This window comes from Streptopelia decaocto (assembly GCF_964273445.1).
Source record: "Streptopelia decaocto genome assembly, chromosome: 11".
Classification (NCBI taxonomy): domain Eukaryota; kingdom Metazoa; phylum Chordata; class Aves; order Columbiformes; family Columbidae; genus Streptopelia; species Streptopelia decaocto.
The window spans coordinates 17,731,899-17,753,210 of record NC_138666.1 but is presented as its reverse complement, the minus strand read 5'-3'; the positions used below and the strand labels follow the sequence as shown (position 1 = coordinate 17,753,210).

At 36.8% G+C, this 21,312-nt stretch overlaps 1 protein-coding gene across 1 annotated transcript in view; it reads right to left on the bottom strand.

The window, feature by feature from the left end:
• Window positions 1–346: 346 nt before the first annotated feature.
• The window catches only part of CDH11 (cadherin 11), an 80,796-nt gene continuing 59,830 nt past the window's right edge, over window positions 347–21,312 (bottom strand). Inside the window, exons 3-13 of the mRNA XM_082062486.1 lie at window positions 20,761–21,156; window positions 19,201–19,495; window positions 18,316–18,435; window positions 17,672–17,839; window positions 14,620–14,807; window positions 12,869–13,122; window positions 11,737–11,873; window positions 11,416–11,537; window positions 10,499–10,616; window positions 4,255–4,506; window positions 347–3,258 (exon numbers count right to left, since the gene is read on the bottom strand). Coding sequence (XP_081918612.1) covers window positions 2,762–3,258; window positions 4,255–4,506; window positions 10,499–10,616; window positions 11,416–11,537; window positions 11,737–11,873; window positions 12,869–13,122; window positions 14,620–14,807; window positions 17,672–17,839; window positions 18,316–18,435; window positions 19,201–19,495; window positions 20,761–20,988 — 2,379 coding nt within the window. The 5' untranslated portion in view covers window positions 20,989–21,156 and the 3' untranslated portion in view covers window positions 347–2,761. The remainder of the gene's footprint in view (window positions 3,259–4,254; window positions 4,507–10,498; window positions 10,617–11,415; window positions 11,538–11,736; window positions 11,874–12,868; window positions 13,123–14,619; window positions 14,808–17,671; window positions 17,840–18,315; window positions 18,436–19,200; window positions 19,496–20,760; window positions 21,157–21,312) is intronic.

Below are 21,312 nucleotides of genomic sequence, written 5' to 3'. Positions count from 1 at the left end.
TGCGCTAAAGTAACTTGTGCGAGTAAATCCCTTCCCGGGCTGCTCAGCTCCTTGGGAGCCCCAGCCCACAGGCTTCTCTGGTTTGTGTCGGGGACCAACCCGGGGCTGCTGGGCTGGTTTTTACACGTTCAGATTATAAAGCTGAGACTCCAGCAAGCACCACTGTGAAGTTTAACACAAATAAATGTCCTGTGGTTGTGCCAAAACACGCTGTTCACTGGGGGTGCTGCAGATATGTAATAATTCCCAGCATTTCAGAGGTAGTGTTGGCTGAGATTAGCACGGCTACGATAATTCCATATTCACTGTGAAGGGGAAAAATAATCAAATGAAAAAGGACAAAACCAGCAGGGAAAGAAAATTTATTTCCAAGCATCTACGAGAGTGCTACAAACAATAGAGACTAAAACTCAAAGCATTTAAGACTATTAAAAAAATGTAGTTGACAATGTCCTTCTTAAAAATTAAACATAAAAATGTAGAAAATGCAGTTATTAATTCTAAAACTTGCTCAGTACTGAAATAAACCCAGATAGCATCAATGAGGATGGAGTCCTACAAATGACTTTTTTTTTTTTACTTTATTTCCATTTGTTAATTTGTAAATTGATACTCATTTCATTTTTTAATGTTTATTTAAATTTATAATGGAGAAATGTGCAAATCTAGCAAAATATTCTTTGGATTATAAACAGAGAAAAATCAACCACCAAAGAAATTTGAACCAAGTTAATAATAAACTATAGAATTATATAGAATGCATACAGCTATAATAAAGTGAAATATTACAATAAACATTGTAGAGCAAATCTGCTGATTTAGCAAACTCTGCCTTATAAAACATAGGGATATAATGGGACAAGTGAATATGTTATGAATATAGAGCTGAAACATCATTCATAATTTCAACAAGTTAAATTTTAATCTAACTACATATATGGGGGTCTTCAGGAAAGCAATACACCAACAAATCAGATTTCCTCTCAGATCAAGCAGTTTGGTACCTGACTGCAAATGAAGGACAGGGTCTGTAAAATGAGCGGTAGAAAAATGTATAACATTTCTATTTATTGCCTCTTCCCATATTGCAGCTGCTGATCTCTGACCCTAAACAGCAAACTATATTAAATTTAGCAGAAGTACAGCTGTACACAGATGCTGAAAATGTTGATGCATGAAACATATTCCAATCCCTTGCTCATTCTGAACTAATATAAAAAAGTTATAGATCATTTTTCAATTAAAAACATACATTACAAAGAACAACTCTGAAAGCACTCTGTATGTCTGTCATCACAAATTGAAATGTCTTCCTATCAGTAGACGATGCTATTCTACTGCAGTAAATGGAAAAAAAAAAAAATCAAAATAAAATGGAAAAAGAAGTGCCAGAATCTTAATTACTACTCAGGTAAGGTAATTGTCAGGTAGAACAGGCTTTAGGGAATTCATAGCTAAATTGAGTCAGATTTAAGTCTCTAGAACCCGCAGAAGCCTAGCACAGATACGGAAATTCACAAGCCTGGAGTAAATTGTAAGTACAGAGTACTCCTGTCCACATATAAAGTCATTTCTGAACCCTCCGGAATTTCTAAGATACAAGATAAATGCATATTACATGGGAAATATTGAAAAGTATTACACTTAATTTAATCCAGAAAACACAGTAGTATTATATGAAGATTATTACTGTGTTCTGGGAGCAGCCACAAGCTGTAGATAGAGAGGGTACAAAATGTTCACCAGACATTACATTTTTTTAAATCTAAAAAACATTTGTAAAATGTACTTGATTTTTAAATAATCACTTAACAAGGCAACAAACCAACTACAAACACATAATAAATAAGGCTATTAAAAGGTCACAATTGTAGTAAATTAGTCAGAACTATAAATGGGACATTAGAAACACTATGTTTTTCCTTATATGCTTAATAACCAGAACAAGAATTAAAAAAGAATCAGTTTATTTCAAAGTCTGCTTCTTATATTGAAGCACATATTAAAGCAACAGTACAATGTTCATAAAATATAAGTGTGATGCTGTAACATTTCTTACATGTCAGAATACTGATATTTGTATGTATACTAAAATAAGAATTTTAAAATTGTACAAATAGATACATTAAAAATGACATAGAAATAGGGCGCCTCCCACTGCAACAAGACAGAGTTTTTATATCTGGCACGTATTAGTTCAAGATGAAAGTAGAAGCAAAAAGATTTACAAGAATCAGCAGTAACAAGTTTGATGCTCAAGAGACATAATAATTGTACATTGTACTGTACATACATCATATGGGTTTAAGCTGGCTGAATATTATATATTTCAAGTTTAAAAATGCACTACCATATAGAGTGTCCATAGTTTAAGGCGAAATTACAGCTCAGAACTGTTATCTTTTCTAATTTGTGGAAGCTTCTTTGACATAAAAGATTTAGATGTTCATAATAGATAAGATTTCCCTTATTTGTAGGTTTGCTTTTAGCATCTTCCTTCATTTAAATATTTTGTATTTCTTAAGTGGGTTTTTTCCTCTAGTGAAGCTGGCAGCCAACTTCTATATTTGCCTTTCGTAGGAAAAGGTACTTCACAGTATTTACCACTTCTATGTCCTTTTTATCAAAGGAATCCTCTCTGTCAAACTTAAATGTTTAAATGAGATTTTTCTTGATTTTTAAAAAAATACCTGCTTACATTTCTTCTGGATTCTTCTGAACATTGGACACAGTTCTTAAGGCCAAATCTTAATCTTTATTGTTAAGAATCATCATCGAAAGTGTCTTTGGAGCCATACAAGTCTGCAAGTTTCTTAAATCGAGGTCCCCAATTTTGTAGATAGTCGTAGTCCAAATCAGAATCTGTTGTCGCTGACTCTAATGAGCTAAGTGAACCAGCCACTGAGCCTCTTCCTTCATAGCCATAGATCTGAATAGAGTCATAGGGAGGAGCAGTTGGATCGTTATCAGCCTCTTGTATTCTTGTGTTGATGAAATCATCAACATCAACACTATTAGGAGCCGGCCGAAGCCCTGGTCTTGGCATATACTGATACTCAGGTTTTATGTCTTTGCGAGGAATAAATCCATTGATGCCATCAGGGTTCTGCAAAGTAGCGATGTCAAACGCTTCAGTATCTTCCTCTCCTCCACCTTCGTCATCATAAGTAATAATGTTCTCTCGGACATCTTCTTCTTCAAAAACAATCAGAGGTTCTTTTTTCTGCCTTTTCAGTGTTACAAACAACACTACAATGACTATAGGAAAAAAAAAAGACAGTTGTTAGACCGCACTCTCCAACAGTAGCCCCTTTATAAATAGATTATTACATTCACTGAAACCTCAGCTTTTGTGCTGAAGTTCATCATGTATTTTTGCAAACATCTGCATTTTTAGCTAGGTAAAAACATTGCCATTTGTACACAGAATTGAACACACCGATTCGAGGCTTTCTGTTTGGGTTGAATGCCATTGCTTTTCCTAATTACTCATTACTGCAAGACTAATTAAAGAAAAGCACTTGTGGGCCCGCAGTGCTGCATGAGCACTGTGATACTGCCTTTAAGCAGCCCAATCACATGGACACCTACAACAAAGTGAAGATGAGCCTTTAATCTCTGCTGTATGCCCAAAACTTAACTCTAATTCCACATTTCATTTCCATGAAAATGGAATTTTTCTTAAGCAGCACCTCAGAACATATGTCTTTGTTGCTGTATTCCCTCTCACTTCAAATTTCTATAAAATAATTTTAAAATACATTAAGAAAGACTAAAAATGTGTTTTAATTTACCCATAGTAATGTAAATATTTTCAAATCATAAGGAAATGCTTTACAGGACTTTCTTAAAATCAGATCTTCTGAGCCATTTGTCTCCAACACAAGAGGGAGTTAGAGGGAAAGAGGCGGCAGGAGCCACGTTAATCCTGGCTCACATCAATAAGGAACTTGTCGTCAAGGAGGATCACAAAACTTAAAACTGTATGTCATGACCTCCTTTAAACAGTGTCCTTGATTAACTGATATTAGGCCATGAAGCGACATTCTCTGAGCACAGATAAATTCATTGGTGTTTGCTATTGCAGTTATCATATACTGTATTTGAGCCAGGCAGATTACTACCTCCTATAAAAATAAAAGCTAAGAAATTAAGATTTATATATATATATATATATATCCATCTTGAAGCTGAAGGCAAGGCTAATTTTTTTAACAGAAACAAATATAGAAGAGTAATAAGAACGTTTTTTACCTAACAAAATCACAATGCAAGCAAGAATGGCGATTAAAGCTCCAGTGCTTAATCCAGCATTGAGGATGTAGGGCTCGGCATTACAGGAGAGCATGGAGCCATTGCTGTCACAGCCGCAGACCCGAATGGTGAGGGTGTTGGTGCTGCTCATAGGGGGGAGTCCACCATCACTTATTACAATAGGAAGAAGGTATAAATCTTGCTTCTGGCGACTAAATCCTTCACGTCTAACCAGAACACTTGCTGTGTTATCTGTTTAAAGAAGAGAGATAGCCACCATTATTTTTTCCACAAAGTCATCCTCTTATTAAATGTTGAAAAAAAATATATCTTGCTCCAAGGGCTCTGAATTTTCAGATGCCTTAGCGTTATTAGTACAATAAACCAGCACAAAGTATTGCCTTCCTAGTGACCCAAGAGCAATTACAGTATTGTGTTTCATTTACACAGCACCAGACTCAATTTTAAGTATCTTAAGGTGATGAGGGCAACACAAGGAACACAAAGAAATCTCTGGCAGTACTTTCTTTTAGCACCCTTCTAACTTCCTGGGAATCTCACAATACTTCATGGGCTAGCAGAATGCCTGGGCCTTGGCATTGCTCTTTGGGCTGGTTCTAGTCTCTTTCCACAATTAAAACCTTCAGTGGAGGGGAAAAAAAACCAAATTCCCCTGATTTGTCGTTCTTGGTGTCAGACCTACAGGAATGGAAGGCAGAAATCTGTACCAAAATGGTCTGTGTCAATGGCACTCCCACCAAAACGAAAGCCAACTTCTGCTGTGTATTAGCAGATTTAAGCCTCACCGTTGATCCGTTTCATTAAGAAACAGTAAAGTAAGTAGTATTTGCTCAGAAACTGTTTTTCACACAAGCTCCCAAAGCCAGAATTCAGAAAGCTTGGTCATACACGTACAATACGCCTTGGCACATTTTGAATTGTGTGAGTATGAGGAACGGTTCGAGTGTTGCTCTAACACTATTTCTAGATGTTATTTCTAGTTGTTATTTCTAGCTGAGCGTGAGGATGGAAACCAAGGTGCCGTCTCAGCATAGAAGGTGATTGTGGATAGTCCCTGTGCTTCCTGGGACAAAAGCATTTGAAGGGAAGTGTGTGACATGAAACACGGGGATGCACTGGTCAGTGTTTCCTGCTCCCAGCCGTGACAGACAAAGGCTGGGAAACACGAACAGCGTTTCTTTATTGTGCTCCTTGTTTCTCAGTTCTCAGACCGAACCAAAGTTTATAAAATTGTAAACATCCTGAAGTAAATGAGACAATCACATCTGTGGTTTTCGGACCTTCAAATACTAGTTTAAGCTAAGAATTTACTTGACACAAACTTTTCTGTTTTGCCATGTTCTTTATTTTTCACTATATAGTGGAAATAAAAAAAGAATAGTTCTTTTATCTACTAAGGGAGGGCTCTTCACCTCTGATGGTACCCATTTTACTATTGCCTCGGGGTACTGCAGGAGATTAATAATTTTCCTACTGAAGAGTCAGCATAAATTCCAGAATTTAATAATGCAAATCATAAAACCTATCTTAATGATCTAATCACTGCTATTTCCATGAAAGTCTGTGAATAAATTATATAAAAAAGACAAGTATTCTTGCCTTATATTAACCACCCTTGCAGGCAGTACCCCGATGTAGGACAAAGTCTGAGATTGTCTGAAAATTTGGTGGCCACAAGTCAATGTATGGGATGTTAGCACTAGGGCCCTGTTTATCTGACTCTCCTGCTAGTAAATTGTGCAGATCACATCAAAAAGGATGAATATTTTTTTAGGACTGTCCTAGATAGGATAGGATGCCAAATTAATTCATTTCCCCATATCTACACCTCTCCTGCCAGGCCCGCCACACCTGATGCCCACTGTGGTTACCTTGGCATGACAGAACTGGAGTGTTTCTGATGCTGAAGTCTCACATCAATAATGCCTGGAGAGAAGACAGCTTGTAATGTCTCCTCTGCATGATGGGCATATTTGCTAAGGACACAGGAGCTGATTAAGATCTGATTATTTATTACTTGTGGTTTTTGGAGGTGCCCTTACTCTCTTTTCTTAAATACCTACCTGCAGCATTTGCCCAGCTAGGCTTTGTAGCACAACGTTTTAGAAGACCTTAGTGATAGCGGTGTCTGTGTCATAGGACTTTGAATTAATGGTCTCGTAACAGTTTGGTATAAATAGAAATGTAACATCTAATATCTATTAACCTATCAACTAACACTTGAACTAATCTATATTGATAACAAATAAAAGTATTCCACAGGGTTCTCTAAAAAACATTTAATAATTCATTTTCTCAATATGAGAACAAAGATCTGCTCTATTAAATGAAAGATCACAATAGGACAGATTCTTCTTGTGGCAAAAAATATGAACATTACTATTGGGCTGAGCTACAGCTGCCTAGAGGCTGCAAAGGCAATATGGAAGGAAGCACAGGCAATATCATATATTAGTGTATTTAGTCTGTTGGCTAAGATATGTGATATGATATTAATTTTTCTTGAATTTTGGCAACTAGAAATAAGAAAAGGATGACAAATCATTCCGTCATTATAGAGACTGGCCAATTCCCCTGCAGTCAGTTACATTACACTAAGGCTAAATTTGATCCAGTGGTCGATTTTTCTGGTTTAACTTGAAGTGATTTCTAGTTTAATGTATTTTTTTAAAAAAATAAAAATCCAATTAACATGCCTGGCTAAAGTTAAAAAAGGACTACCATATACCAACCCTAAAAGGTCATTTTCTGTGCTTATTTCTGTTTATGTTCACTTCTTACGTTTAGAAGAAACGTAATATCCATAAGAGGAAAAAAAGTCTTTTACCTGGATAAAAGATAACATATAATCCTAGCTAATATTCTCATCCTTGCTTTTTCATTATTTTCACATCCCAGGAGTATAACTATAATCCAGGTATAATGGCATTTTTAAAGCCAAGCAACAGAAGTTAAATGTCAATACCATCTTAAAACTATTACTTAGCACATATGAGAGGTACTTGACTGACAGTCTTAACAAACACAATGGGGGTTAACACAAGACAGAGGGAATAAAATAACCATCTCGACACCATCCAGAAAAATACACACGCTCTCATTTTTCCAGCTGTTATTGTCTGGGATATCTAATACCCAAAAGTGCTGGAAGTGAAGATTAGCTATAGTCTCCATGAAATCTGCAGAATTACAAGTTAAAATTGCATTACTTTATGGTGATCTTTATAGTGATCTTCTTGACCTTTGATTTTTGTCTTTTTCCTCTGGTGATCTTATTGATGGTTTTTCAATTTTTTCCTCAACATACAGGCAAATTCAGCTTAGCTTTTGGGGGTTGTTAACTTGTATATTGTGTAAGGAGGCTTCTAGATTAAAGAAGCTGACTGCAGTGTGGACATTATCACCTATATCAGAACGTGAGTGCTGATTCAGCAAGAAACCTGAAGAATTTCAGGGGTCCAGCTGTCTGAACTCATTACTGGTGGCAAACGCTGTGGATAATCCAAGATGAAATCCCCTGGCTTTGTTGTTCATGTGTTTCAAACTGTCTTGATTAAAAGGTCTGAAATCAAGAGCCAGAGCACATTTCTATTAAAAAAGAGTGGATTTTAGTCAAATCACAAATTTAATTTTAGTCTTTGTAAAGCACTATCTTGCGTATTTGAGAACATTCCTACACCTCGCTTTTGCTGTTGCAGTGTAACTCGTCCTTGTGCAGTCCCTCCAGCAACACGCGCAGCGTCCGAGCCCCGCACAAGGTGAGTGAGCCCCAGCAAAGGGCATTTCCATTGAGGACAGAGCAGGATTAAAAGCAGGAAATCCATTTGCTAAAAACCGTCTCTCTGCTGTGAAGTGTCATGAGCCTCCACCGCTGCTTTGAAGCTCTGACTTCAATAGGAGTAAAATTGAACAGAGCCTGAGCAAACACACTGCTGTTTATTTACGTGGTATAATGTAAGTAAACAGCGCAAAAGTAATTCAGTGTTTTATCACAGCATGTGATAAGCCATTATCTCATGTTTTCTATGGAAGATAGTCTCAGCTGAAAAACTTGGTAACACAGTAGGCTATTAATAGGATGTAGAACGTGATTACGTTTTTTGGATTACTGCAATATGTGATTACTTTTAGGAGTTGGTAGAAAGAAACTCTATTAAATGATAATTATAGGACTGTATTCACTTTAAAGTTCTGTAATAGACCCAAACATTAGAGTTTTCAGTAACTGTTCTCCAGAGTTAATAAAGCCATTTTTCTTTGAAACTAGCAATTCATTCTGAAAGTGGTGGCATGGTATATAGGCTATTCAGATTTACAACTGAAGAAAATCCCAACCTTTAAATGATCATGTAAATTATTTGACTTGTAAATGGTAATGCTTCTTTATATGGAAGTATAGAGAATTTTAACACTTTTACTTTGCTCTCTACCATAACATAAAACCCCACAGAAAAATTAATAACATGACTGCACTGAGGTTTATACAAAAATGAGGGAAAGACAAGGTGGAAATGGATGGATTTCATTAAGCTACTCATTTCCCAAACATGGAATAATACAGGAAGATTCAATCCTTAAATACTGTCTTACTGAAATAACCTTTTGCAGTATTGTCAGGTATAGTCCCTGCATTCGACTGACATTATCACTTCAATTACAAAACATTTTTGTCTGGGTTAACTTTGTCATTTAAAAAAAGAAGGATTTTGCTGCATATGGAAATGAAGAATTAGTGGAATTGGCTGGAGCCAGGAACCATAATACCATTTGCCTGCAGCTGTATCAGAGCATCTCAATTCTGACCTATGTTTCCTCTGTTAGATTATAAAATGTAATCCATTTTCAGTTTGATATGGTGACCACACAACATCTTTTAAAGCGAAACTTGGCCTCAGGGTCTCAAGCAAAGAATACATTTTGATTTACTTCTCTCTAAAAATTCATTTTTTTTTTTTTAATGTCTTTTACTACTTTAAAGAGAATAAATATATCCCCTCTTGGATCTTTTATGAATTGCTTATGAATGTACAAGTGTCAAGCAGTAGGTAACAGTATTACTTTGATCTTTCAAGAATAACAGAGATTTTGTTTGGGAACTCTGATGATAATTACCCTCACTTCTGATATTGATATAAAATATGCCACAACATAACACTTGAGAGAAAAAAGTTTTTACTGAAACCATGTATCTGAATTGTGTTCCCTTTTGTACTTCTGCAGGTCTAGAAGAAATCATCTGGATTCATTATTTAAACCAGTTTAACTGAGTTCTACTTTTCAGGAAACAGTAAAGTTTTCTTCAAACATTAAAACTTGCCAATTAAAACCAATTTCTAAGAAGCTGAAGCCATTTCATTTCCCTGTACAGGAAAATAAATGAACATTGAATGAGACCATCCTATTGATTATCATTAAAAACCCCAGAATAATTATGTATTAGGGCTGAGCCTCTATTTTTTCCTGTTTACCCCCCTCTGGCGTCCTCACCCTCTGGCCTAACTGGTTCACTGATGCTATTTTGTCAGATGATCAAATAAGTTTTGATGCTCACCTGTGCCTGGGTGTTTTTCCCACAAAACTCACCATTAATCTGAATGCAAGGTTACGCTATATTTCATGAACAGAAAATTGGTAAAAAGATCAGGATACCCGTTATCCTGAGAGATACCCAATCTGGATATGTTTCACAGCAGACAGCCGCGTTTGTAGTTCCTTCAGAAGGTTAGTGTGGCAGCGATTTTATTCCATTAGGAATTTAGTCTATGTCTCCTGTGATTCATCATTTACAAAAGCTAGCAAGAAGAGTAAGGTGAATAAATACAAGCAACCTAACAATTTATTCTGCCTCAGCTAATTCTAGCTTAGCCAGGAAGTTTTCTCTAAATCAAGGACATCTGTCAATTACACTTAGTGAATGTTTTTGTTAATGATTTTTATCCTCTTCCTGGGAGATAAAATGGCAGTGGATTTTTCATGTAGGGTATTATTATGTAATTTAAAAAAAATGTATTCAAGAAAATGAAAGTGAGTTAACAAGCATTACATTATTCCACAAACATCCTTGTATTTCAGTTCTATTTTTTCTGCCTTCCTCCCCTAAATCTCTGGAAAAGAGACACTCTCTCAAAGATAATGAAAATGCTGTTGCATGGCATTATGCTGGCTATTAGTTTTACTTTGTCATTTATTTGGACTCTAGTATAGAGGGAATCTTCACACAAACCTCTGTTGTCTCGGAGTGTAAAATTTGGATTATGAATAATTTCAGGTGGTAAACTGAAGATAAATCGTGGTCCATTGGCCGAGTCATCTTTGTCATCAGCACTAATTGTAATAAATTGCTGTAAAAGAAAAGTACTCTGTAAACAAACAGGTCCTCTTCTGGATACATTAGATATAGTCAGCATTCTGGGAAATTTCTTGAATACAAAGAATTCTGAAATAGCAGAAACCTCCAAAATACCTCAACAAATGTATGCAGTTATAAACACAGAGCAGACTCAAAACCAGAACAGGCAGTCTTTACTTGCTATTACGTTTAACCAACATAGAATTATCGATGTTAAAGTATACACCTATATACACATTCTTATATACAAATATGTGCTTATGATAATTTAATAGACTAAATAAAGTTCTGCAGAAAATTCAGCACCTCAGAGGGACTCACAGCAACACTGTCCTTCTCAAACTGCTATACTAAAAGCAGAAGTGCAGATAATGTGTAGAGCCGTATTTCTGTATGGTACGAACCCCTCTTCCTCACAGATCGTTCAGGGGTAAATCTGTAGGCCGAACCCTCCAAGCACTGTGCTGTGATTCTTCCTATAAGATGCTGCGTGTTTCTGCAATATCCAAACCAGGCTCCCGGCCGGGAAAGCTGCTCCCAGCCGGCTTCCTTGCCCATGGGATGGTGGATACGCACAGTCCCTACCAGTCACATTCAATACACTGTAACTGCTGGTAGCAGTTCAAAATAAAAATAGAGGAAAGTGCCTTTCTGTGTGCTCTAGGCATTCCGGTCCAAATTTCAAAGTAAATGTTTGTTTACTGCCATTCATTTGAGCTACCAACATGGAACTGAGCTAACACCCTGAAGAAAGGAATTCATGCACAGAGAGATGGTAGGACCAGGCATACCTGATTGCTTCGAGCATTCTCACAGACAAACGCTTCATAGGCTGCTGCAAATTTTGGAGCGTTGTCATTGACATCAACGACCTTAATTGCAACTGGAACTTTGGCTTCCTGGTGTTGTTTGTCTATGAGAGTAGGCAAAACCAAAATGAAACAGAAGCAAGAAAACCCCTCAAAACAAACAAAATCCCTGCTGTTTCCAGGTAAAAATGAAATAGGCTGAAGAATTTCTACTGGGATTTACTGCAGCTTATCAAAGTGAGATAATTAGAAGACTACAGTATTTATACCATTGATTATGAAATACTTTAGTGAAATACTTACGGACTTCAACTGCAAAGACAGAGATATTATGCCAAGCAGTCTCTTCCCTATCCAAAGCTTTTATTGTCTTGATGTTGCCATCTTCTGCATTAATAATAAAAAATCTTTCAAGGTCAGTGTGACGATCAATTGAATATCTAAATGAAGATTGAAAATCAGTAATTAGATAAGAGACAGACTTTGTAGTTGCATGAATCCAAATTTGTTCCATACTCATATTATTTTTGACTAATTGTAAGTAGTATGGTTATTGTTGCCCTTAATAATCAAAGGGGCGATACATGTTCCTTTAAAAGCAGATTCACCTGGTCAGTTTCTACATTAAGAAAAATATTAGATCGGAATTTTCAGAGTAAATGAAAATCATTGTTCTTTGATATCTCTGTATTAAAGCCCAAAAATATTAGTTATTTTCTTTTCTTATAAAACATGATAAAAATATCTACTGATATATTTGTTTTCTTCTGTTTCATATTAATCATGAAGATCTTCTAAGTCTTCTGATCTTTGGATTACTCAGAATGTTAACTGTTCATACCAGATTATTAGATATTATCCATTATTTACATATTTGTACATCTTTATCCAGCTCTGTTTTTCATATCTTTGCCTTGCAGTTCTTTGAAATGTTAACTATACCCTCACAACAGAGTTTCATAATTTAATTTACACTGAGAACATGACAAATAAACCGATAGAAGACTACCCAATGTAACTGCAGAAAGTAGGTCTGTATATGTACTTGTCAGTAGCAATTAACGGTTAACAATTAACCAGCATAATCTCTCATGTACTGCATAGTAGACTTCTATATTTTGAGAAAAAAACATGCTGTGATAACAGCATAGGATATTTTATAGAAAACAGAATTTAGAATAGAGCCTAAAACAGATGTCCTTAAGTATATTTTAGGCAGATATAGCTATGGTATGCTTTCTTACTGTGATAAGGCTTTGAGAAACTAGTAGCTTATAGAAGAAGACACAAAAACAATGCTGTATGGTTAAAGTTATTAATATTCTGTGTGAATTTAGAATATTACTGTGGTAGATCTATCACAATATCTTAATAACTTGCATAACAATTCTACATGCTAATGCTTAGAAAGAAGCAGCCCTCTAATGAAGCGTACCTTATAGCACTGTTTGCAGCATCGGGGTCTTTGGCATGTACTTTTCCAACCACAGTACCAGATGCTGCATTTTCTTGTACTTCAAAAATATAACTCGGCTTTAAAAATACAGGTGGCTCATCAGCATCTTCCACTGATATCTTCACTGTTACTGTGTCCTTGAATGGCCCATTGCTGATGAACTTAGGATCAATATGCACGTTGGCTGCCTCTACCTTCAGACTGTAGGACTTTTTGGTTTCAAAATCTAAGAGCTGCGAGAAACAAGACAACAATGCATTCCAGATTTAGGAAAACTTGAGTGTAGAAGCAGTAAGCAGTCCCCTAGTATTCAATGACATAAAACAAATGTGAGCATCTGTCAACAAGCTTGGACTGAAATGTGTGTATTTAAAAACATAAAGACTTAAATGGAAGGAGCTACATTCTATGTACGGAGCAGCATAGGAAGGCACTCAAAGTACCAGGTCAGAGGCCTTGTCTTGCTCTTTGCTTGCTGTATCACTCAGAAAATCACCTTTATTGGGAAAAATTAACCTTTTCTTCACGCAGCCTTCCAAGTAGCACTAAAGAGAGATGGATAAAGGGGTTCCCACAAAATGCCCAGCCTGGTCTATCCCAAGCTGGCAGGCATTTCTTTCGACATACAAATGTAGCTTGAATTGCTACTAGATGCACCATGAGACAGGACAGAGAGAAAATAAATTATTTAAATAGTAGGGGAAATACGAAGATAGTTAGTAGTGCTTTTGTTTCTGTAGTTCTTTCCATCCATAGATCTCACAGCACTTTACAAAGAGGGGGTGAAATAATACCCCATGGGAGCCTGATCACAGTCACAGCATCTGCATTGTCATTGCCATGGAATCACTGCGGTGTTGCGGTATTGGTAACCTCAAAATTATTACGCAGGTGCCAACCACAATTCACAGAGTATAGTACCACCATAGACTGAGTGGTGTAACAGTTCGTTCACATTTTTAAATACACAAAAAATACACTCCCACCTCTAGAACAGAGACAGTAATGGAACCACACCATAGTTTTGACCAGAGGAGAGTTCTGGGTCTCTTCCTGAGAGACTGCCCTGGTGCACAGGGCAGGGCTAACTTTGAACTTAAGTTGCCCAGGCCTTCTCCTTTGAGTTTTGATAATCTCCAAGAAATATGAAAAGCTGTAAAGATGCAAAGGGCAAAATAATAACGTTTCAATAATGAATAAGATTTAAGCTTTATAATTTGTAATTTAAAATTCATTTAGTAACACTTTTAGAGATAATACTGATGGACTGTATATGAAATCACCTCAGTATTTTTGCTGCTTTTTGCATAGCCTGTGACTCCTTCAGAACAATATTGTGGACAATGCACAGCTGAAGAATTCAAACTATAGGGCATGAGGCTATTCAGACTGAACATAAAGCAACAGTGAATGTCTGCTACTTATCAGCACTAGGCAAAACTTCATTAACAATGAAGCTGATGGCATTGTATTTTACCGTGACTTTTTATTATGAATTCATTTAGTTTGTGCAATTAATCCACTGTACAGTATTTATGTAACTCTTCTTGGTTATTTTCTTCCATTCCAATTCAGCTAATGGGGAAATGGAATATTAAGAGTTAATCACAGCCTTTGAAACAAACTAAGTGAAATTGCATTAACTGATATCACATCTTAGGTAATAATCCCTTATTACCAAATATTCTGTCAGCAACAAAGAATACTAGACATCACTAGGTTTTACTCACCTTCTTAAGCTTTACAACGCCTTCCTGAGTCTCATAATCTGTTGTAATTTCAAACATATCCATGCCATCTCCATCAATGATGCTGTAGGCTACTAAGCCATTTTCCCCAATGTCTGGATCTTTGGCCTTCACTCTTCCGACTTCCTCTCCTGGGACAGCTGCTTCTGACACTGACATCTGGTACACACCTGGTGGAACAAAAAAAGGCATTTGCCTTAAGTACGCAGTCTGCTCCCCAGTTGCGTATTTACTCATTTAACTTGTAAGTTCCAAATAAACACAGTAATATTTTTATATTTTCAAATCCCTTAAAGGAATGCTATATTATAAAGAGCTCTGAGAAGAAAGTCACCTATGAAAGCTTAAAACACAGTGCTAATCTATATAACATTACCTCATCACTGATATTTTACACATCTGTGTATCTCTGTTCAGGATGGGGTTAAAAAGATAACCAATCATTCAGAATGCAGAGACTGTTGTGATATCAAGGTTATAATTCATATCAGAAATCCTGCTCTGAAAATGGAAGGAAAATTCTCTTTCATGTGACTCATGGAATGACCTTCAGCTCTGCAGAATCCAGAAGCATTTCTCCCCTTTCATTCAGAAGCCACAAATTATCTACCATGAATTGGGTAAGAAAGACCTCTCTGCTGTGCTGACTAAAGAATTAATCTGCTGTTTTCTATGGCTTTAATTTGGAGTATGAATGTATAGTACCAATGATTATTAAAATTTAACACAACAGAGAATACATACCAATTTGTATGGGATTCCATACCAAGCCAAATATGGCTTTCCCTCATCAAACATCAATAGGAAAACCATCCCCAAGCGTCTCACAGATGTGTTGCCATACTGGTGAGCAATACTGTTCTGGAAAAATATCACTCCAACAGTCGTCCTTTAGGCACCATTGATTCCGTGACCTTCCCAACCAACTCCAGAGTTCAGGTAACATAACCTGATCCTAAATGTACAAATGTATGTGGGCATTTTCTGCCACTTCATCAGCATTAATTAATTGGGAAAAAAAAAAAGGGCATGAAAAATAAAATAATCTTATTTATTCCCCTCTCTTTGTTGCCACACTTACACCCAGCAGTGCCATGGGTCATTACCCATAAAAACAATTGGCACATGGAATCAAAATAGATCATTAACTCCAGTCACAAAGAACCCAAAATTTAAGCACATATAACTTGTTAAGGGCTTGAACAATGAGGGGGAAGAAAAAAGTAGAATAAAAAAACTCAGTCACTTGGATGTTTATATAATATAAACAGGTCAAATCTTGGTTTTACGCTGGGGGTGAATGATTAAGTAGAGTAACTGCTACTTGGCATTTCTGATAATTTTAAATATTCTCCCAAAACACTCTGTAAAGAAAAAAATCATCATTTGATGGCGCTACACAACAAAATACTGTGTACTGGGCTCACAGACTATTATTTGGAGTGAAAAGGTGTGTTTGTGAGGTATGTAAAACCTGTCATTTTAAGGATGTAATACTTTCCTGTTAGAATGGTAGAAAATGCTGACATAGATTTTCTCATTTAGGGCCTGACTAGATCATTTAAGCTCTTGCGTGAGGGTCCAGGAAGCTGCAACACTGGAAGAAAAGCTGTTAGAGAGATGGTCATGTCCAGGACATATCAGTGTTGTAAAGGTTGCTCAGAGGAGAAACAGGGTGAGCTGGTTCATACTCTGCACTCCAATCTAAAAACAAACAACAAAAAACCCCTCCAAAGAAACAAAAACACACGCAGAGAAGAGATGCAGAACAGATGTGTGGGTCCATTAATGTACCTCCACCCAACTGTGAAGACTGAATCTGTTAATGTCAGCCCTGATTAATTTTATATGTGAAAAAATAAGTAGCACAGGTATAAAACATAATTATGTGACCACCAACAATTCATTTCAACCATCAATTTAAAAAATGTATTTGTACCCAATTTAGTTTGCGTTGCCATGGAAAATACATGTCTTGAGGAGTATCCAGTCTTAACTTTTATCCTTATGGAGATTCACCATTCACTGAGAGTGTTTATAGAAGTAAAGGATGAAGCATCAACACTTAAAATGAAAGGCTATGTGAAATAAAAAATGGTTCTCAGTCACTTGAAGGTCTGTCAGAGACCTGAAAGGGCATCATCAGGAGCTCTTAATAGATTGTGCAACACTTTTGTCAAGGGTCAAGTGAAGCAAGAGACTTCAAGCCTGAGAGATACTGCTGTAAGAACATAAAATAGATCTCCTTTCCTGTGTCCGTCTTCATCAAAAAGCAAAGTGGATTTGTTCATGGAAAATGACTATCATAACTATGCTTGCAAATAGCTATGAAACTGAAGTACTGAAAGGCATGACATGAGGCCACTTGGAGACTTCTTTCAAACACTGTAAATGTAACTGGAGAGCGTTCTGCTGCGAGCACTATGTGACTAATGCACCCTGCAGCTCTTCCAACTCAGGAGAATCTGTTCCTACATAATACACACAGGGAAGTTTGTTTTAACCTCCTATTTCCTTGCAAGGTTTTCTTAAAGTTCTTGGGGTCTGAGCAGAGTAGGAAACGCTGCTTGCTTTTTTGTAGTGTCTTTTACTATACTATACTTTTACACTATAACTATGAAAATGGAAAAGCTTATTCCCGCACTGCTCCAGTGCAGGTATTTTTGACCAATTTGGTTTAACACACAAAACAGCCCTCAAGAAATGGGGTCTCTTTCTCCCTTAATAAAGAAGTCTAGACTATGTCTTCCTGATCATATCATAGATCTGTTTCTAATATAACGTGGTCTGGTTAGGGTTAGTGTAGGGTTAGGAATCTTCATAATCTGATCTTGACCTCTCATTTTGCAACACAAAGCAAATAATCCAGACACTAGAACTCTATATGTTACTAACAAAAATGTGTAAATAACATTTATCTTTTCACACGTGTGCTATGATAATCCATCAGTTACTGCTTTTTGAAGTTTTAAGTATGTCATACTTCACAAATACGGGTACTGGTAGTGGATGCAAGGATTTGGTTGTTACTTACTCTGTGGGAACTTTGGTGGGTTGTCATTGACATCTGTAAGTGTAATTGTCACTTTGGTTGTCCCTGAGAGGCCTCCCATGTGTCCTCCCATATCTTTTGCCTGTATTACAACGTGATACTCTTCCTTAGCTTCTCTGTCCATATTCGGAAGGGCAGTTCGGATAATTCCTATAAATATAAAGAAAATATAACACATACAAGTTTTCACGGGTTCACATGACAAAAAATTGCATACAACATCTTTAGCTTGCATTAAAATACAGCAATGTTTGCAGTGGTGGTGCAGGTTCCATTTTCCCTACGCTGTGCATCATGCTACACAAGGAAAATAGCCCAAATATCCAACACAGCTGAACAAAGGATAATCCTGGAGAATCCCTGTTCAGCACAGACACTGCCATTTCTATATCATACCACAAAATAAATAGTATCATCTTTCTCGTGTAGTGTACCCAGAAGCTCTACCAAATGCCAGGGGACCAACCTGCAAAAGAGCTTAACTAGAATCTAAAAGAATGAAGGCAGCTTTGCTCAAAGACATCAGTAGATATATCCAACTGTACTGCCTCAGTCAATATCTTTAGTTCTTCCTTTTAATGTGTGCCAGTTATGAAGTCCTACTCAAATAAACTGCTCAATAATACCTGTTTGAGCTTCGACCGAGAAGTACGGCTGACCTTCAAGAATACTGTAAACCAATTTGGCACTGTTCCCATAGGTAGGATCATCAGCATCTGAAGCTGTTACCTGAATAACTGATGTACCTAAAAACGGAAAGCAAACGGAGAAGAAATACAGTCAGAAGCAAACATGCCTGTAAGAACCATGCAGAGATGCTTTCAGTCATATGGCAGAACTGTTTATTTTTTATTTCCAGTTTTCATAAATGAAAAAAAAAATTACTTGGCAATTTATATACGACAGACTCATATTATTTAAAAAGATTTGTTACCAGCTGTGATGTCAATGTTTTAAACAGTAAAAATATAAAAGTCAGCAGTCACTCTGTACCATTATTTCTTTCCCTCAGTAGTTTAAGCGTTATATTGCTTTTGTCATTAGACAGCCAAACAACAGACTTTCCCTTTTACATTTTCCTCACCAAGTTTCAGAGAAACCATTCCCGTAGAAATCTCTGAGATAGACACAAGCTCAAACAGGAGATGAAAACTGAACAGATAGCGTGGCAGTAACTCCTTAGCTTTATTACCCAGCTCTGCCAAAGGAATGCTCTTGATGTTTACCCCAGAGAATTCACACTCCATAAATTGCAGGGGACCCTCACATTCCTCTGAGGAGGAAACAGTCCTGTTCAACAAACCAGCTCGAGACACTGCAGCCAGGACAGTAGCTGTGCAGGATTTGGTTTGGTCAGCAAATTAGATAAATTGACTGAGTCCCTGGCTGAGCATGAAGTAAATTTTACCTCCCAAAACTCTAGACGATAGGAATGAAATAAAGCCAAGACGTACTGACAACGCAACATATTCCGTAAGGCCAGGAACTGAAGTGCATTTATGAGTACTTACCTACATTTGATCTCTCGGGCACATTGGCATGGTAGTTTTCATGAAGAAACTCAGGCGGGTTGTCATTTATATCTTGAACTTTAACAATGAATTCAGAAGGTGGTTCCAAAGGTCTGTTAGTGTTTCTGTCTACCGCTTGTGCCGTGAGAGTGTACTGAGCTCTTTCCTCCCGGTCCAGTGTCTTTGTTGCATGGATGTTCCCTGATTTGTCATCAATAACAAAAATGATTCCTGCTCCTTCACCTGAGAGAATGTATTTAATGTTTCCATCTCCAGAATCAATATCTGAATGAAGCTACAAAATCAGAAACAGACATACCTTAACAAGATGGTATACATTTCATCTACGTGTTTATGAAATTAAAAAGTTCGCGAAATTGGTATCATTTCAGTTATCTTGTCTTACATCGGGCCATAATCGGTACTCGGGCACATGCTGTGAACACAGCTGCCCTGCATTCTGGGCAGCTGCCTGCACAGACCTGCGTGCCAGTACAGCCAGGGCGCTACTGAGACCCAGGCTCTAAGATTTAAGGAAGAGAATATATGAGAAGATATCTACAATAGGTTCTTTATTCAAATAAATTGAAAGAGTCATTTTTGCAAAGATTGTGTATACTTCATACGAATCATATTCTACTAGGTTGCATGTAAAAAGTTGGTAAGTGACAGATGGGATGTAACGAATGAGCCAATCAGTGATTGCCAACTAGGTTTTAATTACAACCTCTTTAATATAAAAGAAGTAACAAATGGTTACTGAAGATTCTCACTTTCACAACCAATGCACACTTCAGTTTGATGAATGAGGGAAACATTGAGCCAAATTACAGATTTACTGCTTTTATATTTACTTCTACAAATTGCACAATACAAACCATCTTTTAAACCAGAATACCCAGAATGGTATTTGCTGTCATTGATCCTGTTCTCCAGTCTTTTGTGCTGGGGTCAAGTCAATACAGTTCTGCTGATGATTTATGATTTCGCATATATACTGTTTTAGTTATGTATTTATATTCTGCTACTATTAGACAACACCAGAATAAAAAAAAAAGCACTCCAGGATGTGTGTAAATACACTTTTGCACACAGATATATGTCTCTCTATATACACACCCCTCATATATTTAATTTCACTGATAACCTGAAAATGAAAAGATGAAGAGATGATACCTATTGAGCAGTACACTTTTACTAAGTTCCTGGGTGAGACATTACATTTGCTATTACTATTTTTAAAGACCCAGGAATGATAACCAGATATGCTTGAGGCATTTTGTTGCTCAGGTGGTTGCTCTGGTTCTTGCTGTTGTATTAAATAATAGCTCGTACACCTTCGTTCAAAGACTGCTGAGATCAAATTGTAGTCACTTAGGAAGTATTTTGCTTAGAATCTTAATTGAGCTACAAACAAACGATTAATTCTAGGTGAACAAGTAGCTGCTGAAGAAACAGCTAATACAACAGAAAGGCAATGGCAAGAAAATAATAACTCACAAAATAATAATACAAATTAGTAATTATTAATCAGTGAATGAAAAAGAAATTATTTCTTACCCTTCCTACTAGTACAGGATCTGGTCCCGTGTACTCTTCTATAACAAAGAACTGGTTCCACACCCAGCCTCTTTTTGAACGGTGCAGAACTTGTCCTTCTTTTCCTTTTTCATGGTGCCCATGAAGTGATGGCCTTGTGTGGTTCAGTTTTTCCGTAGTGACGGCATGGCTGTAATACAGCATGCCCAGGCAGATGAGAGCGGCGTGTAAACAATTGTCCTCCTTCATTTTTGGTTATTTTGTAGGCACAGGAGTATCCAAGAATCTACCCCTTCCACCTTGGAAGTCAACAAGTTTGGGGATACTGAAAAGTTTCAGATAAAATGTTCTGCACATAGGATGCCACCACACATTAAACACATCACTTTAATGCTCTGCAGCTTCCCAGCTTAATTCCTGAAAGAAAGGAAAATGGAGAAGGTTGTCAGTTCTTTTGATGTCTCTGAGGTGCAATAATTTGTTTTATTAGGCAAAATAAGACTACCTTGGGAAATTTCAAGATAATAAGATTAAATTGTATTAATAATTATGAAATACTGACTAATGAGCATA